General features: G+C 40.6%; 1 protein-coding gene across 1 annotated transcript in view; it reads right to left on the reverse strand.

Moving 5' to 3' along the window:
- Positions 1-10975: 10975 nt before the first annotated feature.
- Positions 10976-20663, reverse strand: part of LOC311063212 (snake venom 5'-nucleotidase-like) — a 28085-nt gene continuing 18397 nt past the window's right edge. The window contains exons 6-9 of the mRNA XM_084082498.1: positions 19298-19406; positions 16455-16604; positions 14466-14666; positions 10976-12439 (exon numbers count right to left, since the gene is read on the reverse strand). Coding sequence (XP_083938624.1) covers positions 12270-12439; positions 14466-14666; positions 16455-16604; positions 19298-19406 — 630 coding nt within the window. The 3' untranslated portion in view covers positions 10976-12269. The remainder of the gene's footprint in view (positions 12440-14465; positions 14667-16454; positions 16605-19297; positions 19407-20663) is intronic.

Below are 20663 nucleotides of genomic sequence, written 5' to 3' on the forward strand. Positions count from 1 at the left end.
AATGCTGGTGACGAAAAATGACGAAAAATGCTGGTGACGAAAAAATGCTGTTGACGAAATATGACGAAAAAATGCTGGTGACGAAAAATGACAAAAAATGCTGGTGACGAAAAATGACGAAAAATGCTGGTGACGAAAAAATGCTGCTGACGAAAAATGACGAAAAAATGCTGGTGACGAAAAATGACGAAAAATGCTGGTGACGAAAAAATGCTGGTGACGAAAAATGACAAAAAATGCTGGTGACGAAAAAATGCTGGTGACGAAAAATGACGAAAAATGCTGGTGACGAAAAAATGCTGGTGACGAAAAAATGCTGGTGACGAAAAAAGACGAAAAATGCTGGTGACGAAAAAATGCTGCTGACGAAAAAATGCTGGTGACGAAAAATGACGAAAAATGCTGGTGACGAAAAAATGCTGGTGACGAAAAAAATGCTGGTGACGAAAAATGACGAAAAATGCTGGTGACGAAAAAATGCTGGTGACGAAAAATGACGAAAAATGCTGGTGACGAAAAGTGACGAAAAATGCTGGTGACGAAAAAATGCTGGTGACGAAAAATGACGAAAAATGCTGGTGACGAAAAAATGCTGGTGACGAAAAATGACGAAAGATGCTGGTGACGAAAAATGCTGGTGACGAAAAAATGCTGGTGACGAAAAATGACGAAAAATGCTGGTGACGAAAAAATGCTGCTGACGAAAAAATGCTGGTGACGAAAAAAATGCTGGTGACGAAAAATGACGAAAAATGCTGGTGACGAAAAAATGCTGGTGACGAAAAATGACGAAAAATGCTGGTGACGAAAACAATGCTGGTGACGAAAAATGACGAAAAATGCTGGTGACGAAAAAATGCTGGTGACGAAAAATGACGAAAAATGCTGGTGACGAAAAAATGCTGGTGACGAAAAATGACGAAAAATGCTGGTGACGAAAAAATGCTGTTGACGAAATATGACGAAAAAATGCTGGTGACGAAAAATGACAAAAAATGCTGGTGACGAAAAATGACGAAAAATGCTGGTGACGAAAAAATGCTGGTGACGAAAAATGACGAAAAAATGCTGGTGACGAAAAATGACGAAAAATGCTGGTGACGAAAAAATGCTGGTGACGAAAAATGACGAAAAATGCTGGTGACGAAAAAATGCTGGTGACGAAAAAATGCTGGTGACGAAAAATGACGAAAAATGCTGGTGACGAAAAAATGCTGCTGACGAAAAAATGCTGGTGACGAAAAATGACGAAAAATGCTGGTGACGAAAAAATGCTGGTGACGAAAAAAATACTGGTGACGAAAAATGACGAAAAATGCTGGTGACGAAAAAATGCTGGTGACGAAAAATGACGAAAAATGCTGGTGACGAAAAATGACGAAAAATGCTGGTGACGAAAAAATGCTGGTGACGAAAAATGACGAAAAATGCTGGTGACGAAAAAATGCTGGTGACGAAAAATGACGAAAGATGCTGGTGACGAAAAATGCTGGTGACGAAAAAATGCTGGTGACGAAAAATGACGAAAAATGCTGGTGACGAAAAAATGCTGCTGACGAAAAAATGCTGGTGACGAAAAATGACGAAAAATGCTGGTGACGAAAAAATGCTGGTGACGAAAAAAATGCTGGTGACGAAAAATGACGAAAAATGCTGGTGACGAAAAAATGCTGGTGACGAAAAATGACGAAAAATGCTGGTGACGAAAAAATGCTGGTGACGAAAAATGACGAAAAATGCTGGTGACGAAAAAATGCTGGTGACGAAAAATGACGAAAAATGCTGGTGACGAAAAAATGCTGGTGACGAAAAATGACGAAAAATGCTGGTGACGAAAAAATGCTGGTGACGAAAAATGACGAAAAATGCTGGTGACGAAAAAATGCTGGTGACGAAATATGACGAAAAAATGCTGGTGACGAAAAATGACAAAAAATGCTGGTGACGAAAAATGACGAAAAATGCTGGTGACGAAAAAATGCTGCTGACGAAAAATGACGAAAAAATGCTGGTGACGAAAAATGACGAAAAATGCTGGTGACGAAAAAATGCTGGTGACGAAAAATGACAAAAAATGCTGGTGACGAAAAAATGCTGGTGACGAAAAATGACGAAAAATGCTGGTGACGAAAAAATGCTGGTGACGAAAAATGACGAAAAATGCTGGTGACGAAAAAATGCTGGTGACGAAAAATGACGAAAAATGCTGGTGACGAAAAATGACGAAAAATGCTGGTGACGAAAAAATGCTGGTGACGAAAAATGACAAAAAATGCTGGTGACGAAAAATGACGAAAAATGCTGGTGACGAAAAAATGCTGCTGACGAAAAATGACGAAAAAATGCTGGTGACGAAAAATGACGAAAAATGCTGGTGACGAAAAATGACGAAAAATGCTGGTGACGAAAAAATGCTGGTGACGAAAAAATGCTGGTGACGAAAAATGACGAAAAATGCTGGTGACGAAAAAATGCTGCTGACGAAAAAATGCTGGTGACGAAAAATGACGAAAAATGCTGGTGACGAAAAAATGCTGCTGACGAAAAAAATGCTGGTGACGAAAAAATGCTGGTGACGAAAAATGACGAAAGATGCTGGTGACGAAAAATGCTGGTGACGAAAAAATGCTGGTGACGAAAAATGACGAAAAATGCTGGTGACGAAAAAATGCTGCTGACGAAAAAATGCTGGTGACGAAAAATGACGAAAAATGCTGGTGACGAAAAAATGCTGGTGACGAAAAAAATGCTGGTGACGAAAAATGACGAAAAATGCTGGTGACGAAAAAATGCTGGTGACGAAAAATGACGAAAAATGCTGGTGACGAAAAAATGCTGGTGACGAAAAATGACGAAAAATGCTGGTGACGAAAAAATGCTGGTGACGAAAAATGACGAAAAATGCTGGTGACGAAAAAATGCTGGTGACGAAAAATGACGAAAAATGCTGGTGACGAAAAAATGCTGGTGACGAAAAATGACGAAAAATGCTGGTGACGAAAAAATGCTGGTGACGAAATATGACGAAAAAATGCTGGTGACGAAAAATGACAAAAAATGCTGGTGACGAAAAATGACGAAAAATGCTGGTGACGAAAAAATGCTGCTGACGAAAAATGACGAAAAAATGCTGGTGACGAAAAATGACGAAAAATGCTGGTGACGAAAAAATGCTGGTGACGAAAAATGACAAAAAATGCTGGTGACGAAAAAATGCTGGTGACGAAAAATGACGAAAAATGCTGGTGACGAAAAAATGCTGGTGACGAAAAATGACGAAAAATGCTGGTGACGAAAAAATGCTGGTGACGAAAAATGACGAAAAATGCTGGTGACGAAAAATGACGAAAAATGCTGGTGACGAAAAAATGCTGGTGACGAAAAATGACAAAAAATGCTGGTGACGAAAAATGACGAAAAATGCTGGTGACGAAAAAATGCTGCTGACGAAAAATGACGAAAAAATGCTGGTGACGAAAAATGACGAAAAATGCTGGTGACGAAAAATGACGAAAAATGCTGGTGACGAAAAAATGCTGGTGACGAAAAAATGCTGGTGACGAAAAATGACGAAAAATGCTGGTGACGAAAAAATGCTGCTGACGAAAAAATGCTGGTGACGAAAAATGACGAAAAATGCTGGTGACGAAAAAATGCTGCTGACGAAAAAAATGCTGGTGACGAAAAATGACGAAAAATGCTGGTGACGAAAAAATGCTGGTGACGAAAAATGACGAAAAATGCTGGTGACGAAAAATGACGAAAAATGCTGGTGACGAAAAATGACGAAAAATGCTGGTGACGAAAAAATGCTGGTGACGAAAAATGACGAAAGACGCTGGTGACGAAAAATGCTGGTGACGAAAAAATGCTGGTGACGAAAAATGACGAAAAATGCTGGTGACGAAAAAATGCTGCTGACGAAAAAATGCTGGTGACGAAAAATGACGAAAAATGCTGGTGACGAAAAAATGCTGGTGACGAAAAAAATGCTGGTGACGAAAAATGACGAAAAATGCTGGTGACGAAAAAATGCTGGTGACGAAAAATGACGAAAAATGCTGGTGACGAAAAATGACGAAAAATGCTGGTGACGAAAAAATGCTGGTGACGAAAAATGACGAAAAATGCTGGTGACGAAAAAATGCTGGTGACGAAAAATGACGAAAGATGCTGGTGACGAAAAATGCTGGTGACGAAAAAATGCTGGTGACGAAAAATGACGAAAAATGCTGGTGACGAAAAATGACAAAAAATGCTGGTGACGAAAAAATGCTGGTGACGAAAAATGACAAAAAATGCTGGTGACGAAAAATGACGAAAAATGCTGGTGTCGAAAAAATGCTGGTGACGAAAAATGACGAAAAAATGCTGGTGACGAAAAATGCTGGTGACGAAAAAATGCTGGTGACGAAAAAATGCTGGTGACGAAAAAATGCTGGTGACGAAAAATGACGAAAAATGCTGGTGACGAAAAAATGCTGCTGACGAAAAATGACGAAAAAATGCTGGTGACGAAAAAATGCTGGTGACGAAAAATGCTGGTGACGAAAAAATGCTGGTGACGAAAAATGACAAAAAATGCTGGTGACGAAAAATGCTGGTGACGAAAAAAATGCTGGTGACGAAAAATGACGAAAAATGCTGGTGACGAAAACATGCTGGTGACGAAAAATGCTGTTGACGAAAAATGACGAAAAATGACGGTGACGAAAAAATGCTGGTGACGAAAAATGACGAAAAATGCTGGTGACGAAAAATGACGAAAAATGCTGGTGACGAAAAAATGCTGGTGACGAAAAATGACGAAAAATGCTGGTGACGAAAAAATGCTGGTCATTCGTCTTTTTTTTGGATTTAACTTTCGTTTCGGTAGTGACACAAAAACGTTTCGGTAGTGACACAATGGTGAAAAAAAAAGTTACAAAACTGTATACCTTCAGTATCTACCCCATAGTCATAACATATAGTGTAAACACAACTTTAAATGGAATTAGGAAATAGTTTTAATCCGAGGGTATGCGGTTACCCTGACTCAGAGATTAGACGCCTCTGCCCTGCACAGTCTAATAGAAAGCACAAGCTTTAAAAAATAAGTCTGCCTCATCCAGGCAGTTGGCCAGTAGCCACTTTGAGTGGTAGTTGGGACAAACGCAGTCAGTGGAGCAAACGCAGTCCGCACCAAAAATATTTACGATTCTGTCCCTATCGGTACATAACTCGGACGGCGCTGATTCGACTAGCAGACCATCGGCTGGTCGACGGGGGCACTCGCGCCTGGAGGCGCTCGGGCGCGTCTCCTCAGCCTCAAGGTCTGCTGAGTCGGCGCGCCTCCGTCATGGCCCAAAACTTATAATTATAAATTATAGTGAAAACACATCCTTAAATGGAATTAAGAAATGGTTTTACCTTTAATCTAGGTAAACTTAATTAATTGCAAAACATGACACCCCTTATTCAAAACAGATGGCGAATGCATTCTTCTCTTTATAGGGCCTACACAGGTAATAAAATTGCCTGTGAGACCTTTATGAATTGAACCTCACAGTCAGCAGTCAGTCAGTCAATGAGTGAGTGAGTGAGTGAGTGAGTGAGTGAGTGAGTGAGTGAGTGAGTGAGTGAGTGAGTGAGTGAGTGAGTCAGTCAGTCAGTGAGTGAGTCAGTGAGTCAGTCAGTCAGTCAGTGAGTGATCCAGTCAGTCAGTCAGCCAGCCAGGCAGCCAGCCTAGAAGCAGGGACACATAAAAATCAATGACCAGAGAGGGGATATCAATAACAGAGGCATGGATTTCTCCCCCCCCCCCCCCCCCCCTCCAGCAAATTCAACCCTGTTTATCGGTCATCATTTCCATCTAAAGTAACTCTGCTTCAAAAAATACACCATGAACCGTTTTTAGGGAACATGTTCAGTTCAATCATCAATTCAGACGCCCAGCCATCCATCATTTGTGGATATTTAAAATGTACTTGTGTCCTGTTTATGACCCCACAGTGATTCCCATGTCTTCACATGGCTGCTTGCTAAATCCGTTATTTCCTATTCAGCCTTGTGCGTGCGTTCTTGGCCAGTTGGCACCACTTGTCTCTCTGCTGCCATGCCAGCTGTGTTGGAGCCCAATGAGGTGGATTAAGCCGAAGTTTCCTGAGAATAAAAGCTGGTGTTGTGTGAGAGATTCCCCACACAGAGGGAGCCTTGTTCTTCAAATCACAGAGGTTGTATCCAAAACGCTGTGAGCAGTGCTGATTTACGATGACAAGGATAAGAAAACCCTCATTACAAAAAAGAAAACAAACAGATTAGTGCGAAAACAACTATTCCCTTAAAAGCTACAATCTGGTCTCCCTACTCTTCCATTGAGACACTTTTGGAACCTGGTGGGGTAGGACATTGGTTGACAATATAATTGAAGCAGACGATGCTACATGTGCTGCCATCTTTATTGACGTTTGGACAATGTTACAATTACCTTTTCCTTTCATTTGGGAGAGGCATAAAACTAATGGAGTGTAACTTAAATAAGATGTGTATTTGTACAGTTGTAGCCATTACATAAAGCAATGGCTATGCTACTGACATGATACTGACCATGATACTGACATGATACTGACCATGATGCTGACCATGATACTGACCATGATACTGACATTAAACTGACTAACTGACATGATACTGACCATGATACTGACATTATACCAGTGGCGGAGCGTCCGGGGAGGCAAGGGAGGCGGCCGCCTCCCGGCCCGCGACCCTGGAGGGCCCGGCCGCCGGGCCCTCCAGGGTCGCGGCCCCGACCCGGTCGCCGCGACCGGGCCGGGGCCGCGACCTCTCCGCGGCGCCTCTCCGCCTCTCATTTAATTAAAGCATTATTATCATCATTAAAATAATATTGAAATGTTATGTTGCGTGTTGTTGGTTTATTTTCACTCACAGTGATGCAAATATACAAAATTATCTTATCTTATATCTCCAAATGTATTTTGGTTAAAATCGTCATCAACATCTGCCAAAAAAGACGCATTGACACCCGTGACCTATACGTCATCATCAGTCACTTGTCAACACAAGCCAGGACAGGTAGCCTTCAAACCCTAAAACCGAAATAAAGTGACAAAAAGCCCCCCAAAAGGTGACCCGACCCGACCCAAACCCGCAAAATTTTCCGCGCGCTTTGCGCGCGGCACGGGGGGGGCCTGATCACTGTGCTCTGCCTCCCGGCCCGGCTTTCAGTTGTTCCGCCACTGCATTATACTGACTAACTGACATGATACTGACCATGATACTAACCATGATATGATACGGAAATTATACTGACCATGATACTGACATGATACTGACATTATACTGACTAACTGACATGATACTAACCATCATACACTGACCATGATACTGACATGATACTGTCAGGTCATGATGACCTGACGAAGATGTAATTGAAAGTACTCCAGTAAAGTAAAACATACAATTTTTCTTTTACTTAAGTACAGTACTTGAGTAAATGTACTTACAGTAGTTACTTTCCACCACTGATTACAGCCTTAGCACTGCAGTACTTTCACACCACAAATCTGAGCCGATTTAGGTCAACTGAAATTTCAGCCGTTAACTAGCGAGCCTTTCTGAAGTCTTCACACAATCATGGCACACTATTCAAATGTCAACCATGTCAGTTTTTGTGGTTGATCTTGGTGTTTAATTTTGGCGTTCACAGTGGACAAAGATTCAAAGAAGATACTCACAGCACATGTGATAAACACATTTTCACAAGGGGAGCATAATCATTACTACAAAAATAATATTTATATATCAAATAAACATGTTTATATACCATATTTATATGCCAAGTCATTATATATGGTATGGTATAAGATATTATGGTACATTTTAAGAGATGGTCTATGTGCAAACATAGTGTGATCATCGGCTGTCTAGACCTAATACGATCCTGGAGGGCCCGGCCGCCGGGCCCTCCAGGGTCGCGGCCCCGACCCGGTCGCCGCGACCGGGCCGGGGCCGCGACCTCTCCGCGGCGCCTCTCCGCCTCTCATTTAATTAAAGCATTATTATCATCATTAAAATAATATTGAAATGTTATGTTGCGTGTTGTTGGTTTATTTTCACTCACAGTGATGCAAATATACAAAATTATCTTATCTTATATCTCCAAATGTATTTTGGTTAAAATCGTCATCAACATCTGCCAAAAAAGACGCATTGACACCCGTGACCTATACGTCATCATCAGTCACTTGTCAACACAAGCCAGGACAGGTAGCCTTCAAACCCTAAAACCGAAATAAAGTGACAAAAAGCCCCCCAAAAGGTGACCCGACCCGACCCAAACCCGCAAAATTTTCCGCGCGCTTTGCGCGCGGCACGGGGGGGGCCTGATCACTGTGCTCTGCCTCCCGGCCCGGCTTTCAGTTGTTCCGCCACTGCATTATACTGACTAACTGACATGATACTGACCATGATACTAACCATGATATGATACGGAAATTATACTGACCATGATACTGACATGATACTGACATTATACTGACTAACTGACATGATACTAACCATCATACACTGACCATGATACTGACATGATACTGTCAGGTCATGATGACCTGACGAAGATGTAATTGAAAGTACTCCAGTAAAGTAAAACATACAATTTTTCTTTTACTTAAGTACAGTACTTGAGTAAATGTACTTACAGTAGTTACTTTCCACCACTGATTACAGCCTTAGCACTGCAGTACTTTCACACCACAAATCTGAGCCGATTTAGGTCAACTGAAATTTCAGCCGTTAACTAGCGAGCCTTTCTGAAGTCTTCACACAATCATGGCACACTATTCAAATGTCAACCATGTCAGTTTTTGTGGTTGATCTTGGTGTTTAATTTTGGCGTTCACAGTGGACAAAGATTCAAAGAAGATACTCACAGCACATGTGGTAAACACATTTTCACAAGGGGAGCATAATCATTACTACAAAAATAATATTTATATATCAAATAAACATGTTTATATACCATATTTATATGCCAAGTCATTATATATGGTATGGTATAAGATATTATGGTACATTTTAAGAGATGGTCTATGTGCAAACATAGTGTGATCATCGGCTGTCTAGACCTAATACGATCCTTTTTTTGTTGTGTTTTTAGTTAGAAGTAACATTGTAGTAGCTATTCCTACTACTAGTACTAACATTGTCCAGTGGTTCTCCCATTCACCTGGTGTAGCAGAGTACAAATTAAAACAAGCAACCTTCAATATCAAAATAAAACATCCTTATTCTGGGATGACATTTTCGGTGGAAATACGCGATGTGAGGGCAAAGAGAGTCCTACTACGCCTCTTGGCCGTTGTAACATTCACGGTAAACCACAGCCTTGCATGGCTTACTGCTTTATTACAATACTTTTAGTATGCACATTAATACACATCATACCTTAACACAGTGCCAAGTGCTCTGCACTTAAATGCACCCCTCTTTCATTGATTTTGGTATGCCTATTCAACTATTTAAAGACATAATTTAAACACTCTGAATTACATAGCTGCTCTTGGTGATCCTGCATGATAAATCCATAGTTAAGTAAGCATACCTTTATTTGGGCTGGTAACAGTGTTTCCCTAACTTTTTCAGCTCAAGACCCAAAAGACACATTTGGTGTCTCCCCGGAACCCAAACTTATAAACATTCCCTATTTCATAGTGAAAACTACAGATCTACAAGCTCACAAGGCCTCGCGATGAGACATGCTGTGAGCTTGCACAGTAGGTCAGCTATTTTCACTGCTAATTAAGTTTTATGATTTTTCTGAAATTCTTTTGGAAAATGTTTTTAAAATGTTTACATTTTTTAATCAATGAAAATCTTTTGAAATAATGATTTAAAATAAAAGTATATACAGGAAACAAGAAAAGGGATATTTACTCACAACCCTTGAAAATGGTTGCGTGACCATTGTTTGGGGAACACTGGGCTAGAAGCATCAATATGTATTATGGCTAGTGCTGTTGCTAAGCGACTATTTAAACCTTTGTGAAGCACTCTGATCTTTTGATACAGTTGAAGTATCATAACTTCAAGCTCCTTTGTCCGTGAGCAGGAAGACTTAATGCAAAGCCCTCTCTTAATAACAGGTAGCAGCCTGCCCTTTGTATTTGAAACAAGGTGAAAAGGAAAAGCTAACCCACGATAACCGAAGAAACAACCCAGAACAGATAAAAAAAGACATTTTCAAAAGTTTGAGAACAGCTTAAATAATGAAACAGCATCTGGGTCATCATGGGAGCCAAACAAATCTAATGCGATTTCTGCAATATAAGATTTTGGAATGTTAAATAAATGGAATTTCTTAATTTGTACTCAGATTTTTTGGAATAATCACATGATGAAATCTTATGACTGTGTGTCAGACCCTATAGAGCCTGGGTCTGCCTGACGTTTCTTCCAGTTAAAGGAGAATTTTGGACTACGGTTTTCTTACCTTTTCTATGACGTTATGATATCTTAGGATGAATGGTACAGTAGGAAAAAAAAGAAGAAAAAAAAACAAGTCTCGCTAGATGAGATCGAAATCTCGATATTTCAATCTCGTCTAGCGAGACTTCTGTTTTTTTTTTTTGCATAGTGTCACTATGAACGTCAGATCTAAAAAAAAAAAAAAAAAACATTAAAATATGCGATCTAGCGCAAGGCCTATTGGCGCACGTTTTAAGCTGTGGCGGACCCGGGATGGAGTGGATGCCACAATCTGACCTTCAGCCAATTCGAAATTCGGACAGCCCTGGCGAATATTTTTCGATTATTCGACGGCGCCGTTTTTTGAAAAATATTTTTCAAAAAAAAAAAAAAAAACTTTTTTTTTTTTTTTTTTTTTTTCTCCGCTCCTGTTTTAGCATTATCACGGTCATTTCTGGGTTGCGCGGCCCAATTATTAGTTACGTTAATGTTTGGGCTGGGATGCTTTCCAGCAGGGGCCTCAGTGCGGCTGCAGAGTTCATGTTTGGGCTGGGCTGAAACAGTGAAACGCTCTGAAACTGTGGCCATTTACAATTATTAAGACTATAATATTAGTATTAGCATATATTTTGATTGAAACTAAGGCATACAAAAGTAAAAAGTAAAAAAAAAAAAAAGTAAAAAGTAAAAAAAAAAAATTGTTTTAATAATTATTATTATTTTTTTTTTATTAAAATCGAATTTTAAAAATCATTTTCGATTATGGAGACTGTAACGAATATTCTAAAATTCGAATAATCGGTGGCATCCCTAATGGAGTTATGACATTTTTCTACTGTACCATTCATCCTAAGATATCATAACGTTATAGAAAAGGTAAGAAAACCTTAGTCCAAAATTCCCCTTTAAGAGGGGGTTTTTCCGTCGCCACTGTCACAAAACATTGCTTACTCAGGATGGGGCAATGTCAGGTCTCTGCTCTATAATGTAAAGTGTCTTGAGACAACTTGATTTGGCGCTATAACAAAATTGAATGCTCTTTTTTTCTTCTTTTTCTTCTTCAATAAAAACACATTTCTGTCCTCTTCAAAGCCTTTTTTTTTTTTTTTTTTTTTCTCCGCTCCTGTTTTAGCATTATCACGGTCATTTCTGGGTTGCGCGGCCCAATTATTAGTTACGTTAATGTTTGGGCTGGGATGCTTTCCAGCAGGGGCCTCAGTGCGGCTGCAGAGTTCATGTTTGGGCTGGGCTGAAACAGTGAAACGCTCTGAAACTGTGGCCATTTACAATTATTAAGACTATAATATTAGTATTAGCATATATTTTGATTGAAACTAAGGCATACAAAAGTAAAAAGTAAAAAAAAAAAAAAGTAAAAAGTAAAAAAAAAAAATTGTTTTAATAATTATTATTTTTTTTTTTTTATTAAAATCGAATTTTAAAAATCATTTTCGATTATGGAGACTGTAACGAATATTCTAAAATTCGAATAATCGGTGGCATCCCTAATGGAGTTATGACATTTTTCTACTGTACCATTCATCCTAAGATATCATAACGTTATAGAAAAGGTAAGAAAACCTTAGTCCAAAATTCCCCTTTAAGAGGGGGTTTTTCCGTCGCCACTGTCACAAAACATTGCTTACTCAGGATGGGGCAATGTCAGGTCTCTGCTCTATAATGTAAAGTGTCTTGAGACAACTTGATTTGGCGCTATAACAAAATTGAATGCTCTTTTTTTCTTCTTTTTCTTCTTCAATAAAAACACATTTCTGTCCTCTTCAAAGCCTGCGCTAACTGAAACCTCACAGACTCCCACAGAGAGTGAAGAGCAGTCCGGTTAGGAGGACCACTGAAGCGGTGGTCCCTGATAGTCCCGAGGCTGAGCTGGAGATCCGTATCCGTCCCTCCACTGACGGGTGAACCTTCTTCCTCTCTGCGATGTAGTTGGACAAAACGGCAATGTCCAAATCCCCTGGAAGAGAAAGGCATTTGTTCCAGTGATTTCTCAACCAAACGACATGGCAGACGACAATTGACCCATTAAGACCTGAGGAGATTCTTTAAAAAAATCTAAATCCTAACAGTTTTTTGAAAAAAAATCTAACAATTTTTTTTCAAGATTTTTCAAAAATAGCAGATCTACAAGCTCATAGCGCGGCACTCGGTGCCGCGCTATGAGCTTGTATATCTGCTATTTTTGAAAAATAACCATTATTTTTTATACTCTATTCTATTCAAAAATAGCAGATCTACAAGCTCATAGTGTGAGCGCAGAGTATTAACAAGAGCTTAAAGCTGCACTAGTTCTGTCTAATAAAGTTGTTTTTATATTGCTTCTGTAAATCTATTTTTCAGTTTCTAGAAAAGCGCTATATAAAATCGTATGTATTAATATTATTATTATTATTATAATAGTGCTGACATTTTTTACAATTGAGCTGATAGAGCCTGCCTGCTTGCTTGATACATGGAATCATGACCATCAGGTCAAAATTTGTGAACGAAAAAAACCTTTGACACGGTAGAAGAGCAGGGAGACAAAATACTATTGTATTAACTCTTTGACTACCAATGTTTACTATTCTAAATGTTTTCTTTTCTATTTTGTTGCTATCCTCCGGGTTTTTTTAATCTTTATTTTTAAACCTATTCTGTGAATCACATTGAACTGCACTTGATGTATGAAACGTGCTATATAAATAAACTTTGATTGGACTAGTGGAGAAGAGATGCAGTAGAACTAAAAGACAAGCCGTTGTATGTTTGGTTGCGCTCCGGGTGCTGCGCTCTGAAAATAGCAGATCTACAAGCTCACAACGCGTCGCAGCGCGACGTGTTGTGAGCTTGTAGATCGGCTATTTTCAGCACGCAACCAAGTATAAAATCAGCCATTACGACGCCATCAAGGCACCGCCAAAATATTTTTTTTGACTAAATCAACTGTAGATTTAGTCAACAAAAATCGTATGACATTTAGTCGACTAAAACTAAGACTAAGACTAAAACGTTTCAGATGACTAAAATATGACAAACTAAATGACATTTTATTCAAAAGACTATGACTAAAAACTAGGGCTGGGACTCGATTAAAAAAATTAATCTAATTAATTAGAGGCTTTGTAATTAATTAATCTAAATTAATCGCATTTTAATCGCACATCAATATTTGACCTGAGATCAGTGAGAAAAATAGTTTTCAAATGGATTTTGGTAAACGTCTTTAAGTACATGTACTCAAGAACTGTACTTAAGTACAATTTTGAGGACTCTCGAATACGCCTATTTCCAATTTTTTAATACTTTTACTTCTACTCCAGTAACTCCAATATATCTCAGAGGCAAATATTTAACTTTTAAACTTATTTTAAAACTTTAGTTACAAGTTACTTTGTAGATTTCGATTAATATTATAAAACATACAGTAACCATGTGAAAATAGCAGATCTACAAGCACAAGGCATTGTGAGCTTGTAGATCTGCTATTTTCCACCACTGGAGGCTGGTAGAGTGTGTTGTTGTTAGTTGTTTTATAGTCGTTTAATTAATTATAAAAAAATCGCGCGCATGTGACCCGCACCGCATCGTGCACCCCCCCCCCCCCCCCCCCAAACGGGACAAACGCGCGCGTGGGGGGCGGCATCCATTACAGATTCTGATTTGCCCAGCCAACATTATCAAGCAGGCTATGCGGCACGTCTTCATTCAGTGGCTGCTCTGTTGTTGTGAGAACGACGTCGTTCTCACTTCTCAGACAGCTTCTCAGGCGGACCGATAATACCAGCGCAACAACCTGGTGCGCTGGATAATAGGTCCGTCTGAAACTCGTCCAGTGAGAAACGTTCCGCGGTGAAAAAATAGGCACGATTAAAATGCGTTAATTTTTTTAACGCGATAATTCTTTTGTAATTAATTGATCGAAATTAACGCGATAAAGTCCCGGCCCTACTAAAAACTAAAAAAAAAAAGTGCTGTCAAAATGATCACTGCATGCAGCTCACCGCTGTCGTGTTTGAGTTTCTCCTCTTTGATCATGGAGTATCCGTCTCCTCCCGTCACCAGGTAGGAGGGCAGCACCACCTTGTAGACCAGCTCCTGCTCCACGGGCTCATAGCGGGGAACCCGGCAGCCGGTGCACAGGATGCTGAGGCTCTTCACCCGCTGTCCCGTCATCTTGGACACGTCGTACTCCACGTGGAACCCTGTGGTGGTGACCACGTGGAAAACACCACAGCTTCAGCGCAAAGACTACAGCAAAGACTTGATTCCCTGTCTTCTATGGTGCTTCCATGTCTCCTATAGTACTTCACTGTCATCTATGGCAGGGGTCTTCAACGTTTTCAGGCCAAGGACCCCCTAGCTGAGAGAGAGATGAAGCAGGGACCCCCTCTATATTGGATAAAATTGTGTTTCAGATTAAAGTTTTCTTTTTTACTTAGTCTGCTCTTTTTTCCCTCTACACCTATAGCCTCTTTGCCAAATATTTTCGGCTAATGTTCCCCTCAGAAAAGGATTTCTGGTTCAAGTGGTTGATGTAAAAGGGCTAAATCCTATCACACAAAGATTTGGCGGAGCCCCTATGGTAGCTCTGAGGACCCCCTAGGGGTCCCGGACCCCCTGTTGAAGACCCCTGATCTATGGTGCTTCCTATAGTGCTTCCCTGTCTTTGATGGTGCTTCCTGTCATATGGGGCTTCCCTGTCATCTATGGCGCTTCCTATGGTGCCTCCCTCCCTGTCCTCTATGGTGCTTCCTTATTCATTATTATTGTGACTATCATGGGCTATTTGAGTGATGGAGTTTACAGTATACTACTGGTGAAAGCACAGGTACAGTATGCATATGCAACGTGGCCCCCTGGAGTGAGTGTGGAATATGTCGTGGCCCTCTCCATCATCAAAGTTGCATCACCCCTGAGTGTGTGTTCAGTAACAGCGGTCTCCCCATCTCTCCAACGCTTTAATAAACAGAAACTACAAATTCAGGTGGGTTGCCAATTTCGAGAGTACCCATTTATCAGCTTCACTTTTATGGTGTTCCAATTCCTAGTTTGTCTGCTAATGTCTTTGTGTCGTCACTTCCAGTCTCAAACTTTTAACTCATTCGGTGCCAGAGGTTTATTAAAAACAGGGTACATCTAGTGCTGGCATTCCTAGCGTTTACGCTGCGCTGTTTAGGGCTGTAGAACCGACGACGAGCACTCGGGTGTAAACAATGGATGCGTGTACGACGGTGGACGGTCCAGGCTAACGCCTGGAACAATAACATCTCTCACGCGAGTAGCCATTGCGGAGTGATCGCACATCGAAAATGGCTCCTTTTTCTCCACTGTAAAAAGCTAAGGAGATCCGGAGGTTTTTATCAAGGAGATAGAATGGGAGCGGACGGAAGGGATTTTTTTTGGCACCGTGATCCATCTGTCCCTTCCATTTAAGAGGCACCGTGGGTGATTCCAAAGTTGCGCTAGCCCGCCCCTTGTGGGAAAAAAAGGAAAAAAATAGCCTCACGGAGATTCGCGGTTATGGCACTCGACGAGTGTCTTTGCAAAACCGTGAATCTCCGGTTTTGGCACCCAACGAGTTAAGCGTGAAGACTCTGTTGCATTGCAGTCCACGGTTTTAAACATACAATACAGCGTTTCTCCAAATGTGTTTCTCCAACACTGACGTCACTTGACCAGGGCCGCATTAAGACCCCTCAGGGCCGTGGAACACCACAAAATCGAAGGCCCCCTCAGTGGTGTAATTTCGGGTCTAATTCGGGTCTAATTCGGTCTAATTCGGGTCCAATTTGGTCTAATTCGGTTCTATTTGACCAATATAAATCAATTTTTTTTCTTTAAATACACAAAAATTAAATACAAAATTCTCACAGGGCCCTGCAGGCTGCGGGCCGTGGAACACAAGTTCCACTAAGTTCCACGGTTAATGCGGCCCTGCACTTGACAAGGATGTAAAGAACAGACATGTTAAAGAGGAGGAAGGACGTTACCAGACACTTGTAGGAATGCTCCAACGCCTTCTCCGTATCTCCTGACAGAGTGTTCAAACGCCTTCCACAGCGTGGAGCCTCGGACCTCCACCAGGTCAAACGTCCCTCCAAACGGCATGACGGCGATCAGGTCCTCCATGGTGATGGAGCCTGTATGTGTGCACACAGTTACAATAATACACACCCGTTACCTGGGTCTCACACATTGACATTGTAGGAGCAAGTTTAGGGTTAACAGCGCAGATGCTTCTCCCGGTCGCAATGGGTTGAAGGAGAAGTAAGCTACATGTAAAGACAGTAGATACAGAGAACATCTAACATTCCAAAGTATTGCAGAGATGACCCAGGGAGCTGAGAGAGAAGTAGAGAAGAGTAGTGACACAGCAGAAACATCTGGAAGCCAGTAACGAAGCAAGGTGCATGTGAGATGAACATTCCACAAGATAGCGTAAGGTAGCGGTTAGCGGTTACTCTAGCAGTCCCCAGGGATAGGCAGGGTTAGGTTGCTCGAGAGGCAGCAGATACGTCTCGCAGAGGACCCTTAGAGCCCATGGTGATATGAATGCAATAGAGAAGAGGAGGGGTGGCAAACTAGAGTAAGGGTAAAGCTGATGTCAGGTTCAGGCATGCAGGTGAAAAAGGTGACAACATGTTGTTTTCTTTCGGGTCAGGTGTCACACAATTGCCCTATTTGGGTTCAAAAAGGTGACTGTAGCTGAAAAGTGACACTTTTGCATGTCTGCAGGTTTAATTGTTATGAAGACATGTTTGTGCATTTCTGTGGTCAGAACTGTGGTGAGAACAGTATTGTGAAAGAGGGTGACGCATGACCCCTCAGAGGTTGGGGAGATAGAGAGATGCCCCGAGTCAGGAGGGAGGGGGATATAGATTCTGGGGGCCCCTGAAACGATATAAATATGTCATGTAAAGGAGACCAGAGAGAGATTTCGGATGATTATGCTGCTCACCACGCTGCTTGCTGTATATTTGTTGCTGTGAACTCTTCTATAATAAACCTTTGTATGATATAACTTTCGCGACTGGACGTACGTTCTTATACCACCTCACCTGAAGATATGATGACGATTACTAGGAGCTCTTAAATCAACATCTACAACATCATACCATCAAGTTGTACCCCAGCTATGTTACTCAATCTATGTAGTGATGTGACATGTTTTGAGCTTGTAAAATAGTAATATTTGAAAATGTAAAACATTTCGCCTTAAAATAGGGTCACCAGGTTGACAGTGGTTAAGACAATGTTGCTGCACTACTGACACAGTTAATGTTCTGAATCTCAACACAGTTGCAATGATCCTCTGCTTTTTTCTAAGATGACCTGCTAGTACCAGAACACAGAGAATCATTCTATAACAGTGCTTCCCCAAAATGTGCTCCTTTTTTATTTCAACATGTTATAAAAATAATAATAAACTCAAAGACAAAACAAAACAAAAATCATAAATTAAAAACACTTTTATGAAATAGCAAGAAAAAGGTGGATTTTCGCTATTAAATGGGGCTTTAGTGATTCATTCATAATGTAATTGTGTACGTTTGTGTCTCGGGGAGACACTACATTAATATTTTGGGTCTTGAGCTGAAAGGTTTGGGAACCACTGCTATAGAAGCCTGTTATGGAAGCTTTGGAGTAGTTACAGTACCGTCCTGAGTAGTTACGTCCTGTGTACAAACTGGACGTTTCAACATGCTGGAAGAGAGAGTGTGACAGGACTAGTCTTTTTGAGTATCGTTGTTGTCGGGCAGAAAACTCTTATATCTCCATATTCTAACTCTTTGTGTTTTTTTTGTAGATTAACGTGTGACACACAAAAGCATCAAAAGTAACAGATCTACAAGTGACGCGTTTCGAGCTTGTAGATCTGCTACTTTTGATGCTTTTGAATTTGAATCCTGAAAAGTAACAGTTTTGGCCATAATGAGGGTTCCACCCCGACAGAGACGATATGCTACTGGCTGCTCCTCCCTAAAAAAACAAACTTAATTTCAACACAGAGGCAGCATGTTTAATTTACGAGTATTATGCAAGGAGGAGAAAATCATAGAGGAAAAAGTCAAAAATAGCCACTGTGGTACGGCGCTAACCTGGAAGCTGTAATTACTCTCTGAACGGTGACAAGATCTGGTGCTGGGCCTTTGTTTACGTCACGACTCCAGTGGGTGGTTTGTTTCTTTGACCTACTATGGAGGGATTCTCTCTCTCTCTCTCTTTCTTTCCCAAATACACAAGGTATATTTCCTCATTTTCTTTCTTTCTTTCTTTCTTTCTTTTTTACTTGCACTGGTGTCCATATTTCGGGCATGTCATTATAGGCGAAAACTTTCAAAATGTGTAATTATTATTAGTATTTTGTTTACATTTTCAAAATCCTCCAAATTCTTTGAAAAGAGTGGCTCTACAAGCTCAAAATGCATCACGATGTGACACATTAAAGGGATAGTTCACCCAAATCTTTTTCCTATCGATTAGTCACCCCATGGAGACTTGAATTCATGGATATTTTTTGTTTCCTAAGCCAATAATTTGATGACCGGTAGGCAGCGGTTCCAGTAGGAGACACAAATGAGACTCTTTGCGTTTCCTTTGTGTCTGGAACCGGAACTGCTGCTTGTCATCAAATTATTGACTTGCGACAAAAACAAGAAAAACATCCATGAATTCAAGTCTCCATGGGGTGACTAATCAATAGGGGGGAAAAAGTCATTTTCGGGGTGAACTATCCCTTTAGGAGCTGGCAGATCGGCTACTTTCTAACGGTCAAAGTATAAAATAGGGAATACGTGTTTGAACAAATAGAGAGTAGTGCCATTATACACACCGTTGCGAGCGCGCTCATCAATGGCGTTGCGGATGCCTCCACTGTTGTAGATGCAGGAGCTCACGTGGTTCCACTGCAGCTCGTCTGCATACTTGATGTTGTTGTCGATCTGTAAAGGCAGAGAGGGTTCTCAGTTTACACACTGTTTTTAACCCATTAAGACCCGGGGAAAGCATCCGTGATTTTTTAAATTTCTTTGGCTATTTTCTTTTTATCGTGAAAATGTGTGCAAATCTTTGAATATATATATTTTTTAAAGCGAACATTTGTAACTCAAATCTTATTGCTTCAGGGGATTCTACAACAGTTTTTTGAAACGTATGTTGCTACTGTATATATCAGTGGTGCTCAAACCTTTTCATGTCAAGGACCTCCCAAAATGATATGTATTTGGCCACGGAACCCCATCTGAAAGTATTTTGTTCCAGGAACAATCTCCCCCAGAAGCAAAGATTTGAGTTAAAAATGTTCGCTTTAAAAAAAATACATACATTAAAAGATTTGCACACATTTTCACGATTTTTCAGAAATAGCTGATCCATTTTTAGGGCTTTGATGCTTAATTAGACAGCACAGTGGAGAGATAGTGGAAGAGTGGGAGGAGAGAGAGGGAATGATAAGCAGCATAGGCCCCGAGCCAGAGTCAAAAGGCAGGATGCCACGATTATGTGGTTACTGCACCCTACAGTTCATATCCCAAATACTCTGCCTTATAATAGACGAGGGGTCAACGCTTCAACGTTTTTCAGGCCAAGGACCCCCTAGCTGAGAGAGATGAAGCAGGGACGCCCTCTATATTGTATAAAATTGTGTTTCAGATTAAACTTTTTTTTTACTTGGTCTGCTCTTTTCCCCCTCTATACCTCTTTGCCAAAAAATAGCCGATCTACAAGCTCACAACGCCTCGCGGCTATTTTTGGCTAAAGTTCTCCTCAGAAAAGGGATGCTGGGGTTCAAGTAGTTAATGTAAAAGAAATAATATCATATCACACAAAGATTTGGCGGCCCCCTTTTAGTAACTGAGGACCCCCTAGGGGTCCTGGACCCCCTGTTGAAGACAGGACATTCCTGGACACTCCCCCTCACCAACACAGAATATTACACTGAGTGAACATAAACACACTCAGATAAATCTTTCTTGCATGAGGCCACGGACCCCAATTTGATATATGTTTATTATCAGCTTATGTATTTATTTCATTTATAGTAATAGCCTTCTACATATTAAATACAGAATCATCCTTAGGGCCCTAAATTCATTATTTCACCGGACTTAAAAATCAAGGTTTTATTTTATGGCCTTCCTGCCCTGGCATTTGGCCTTGGGGCAAGGTGCATTACAGTAGGATAAAATAAAACAAAATAA

Source organism: Gymnoscopelus microlampas, assembly GCF_963454915.1.
Source record: "Gymnoscopelus microlampas genome assembly, chromosome: 16".
Taxonomy (NCBI): domain Eukaryota; kingdom Metazoa; phylum Chordata; class Actinopteri; order Myctophiformes; family Myctophidae; genus Gymnoscopelus; species Gymnoscopelus microlampas.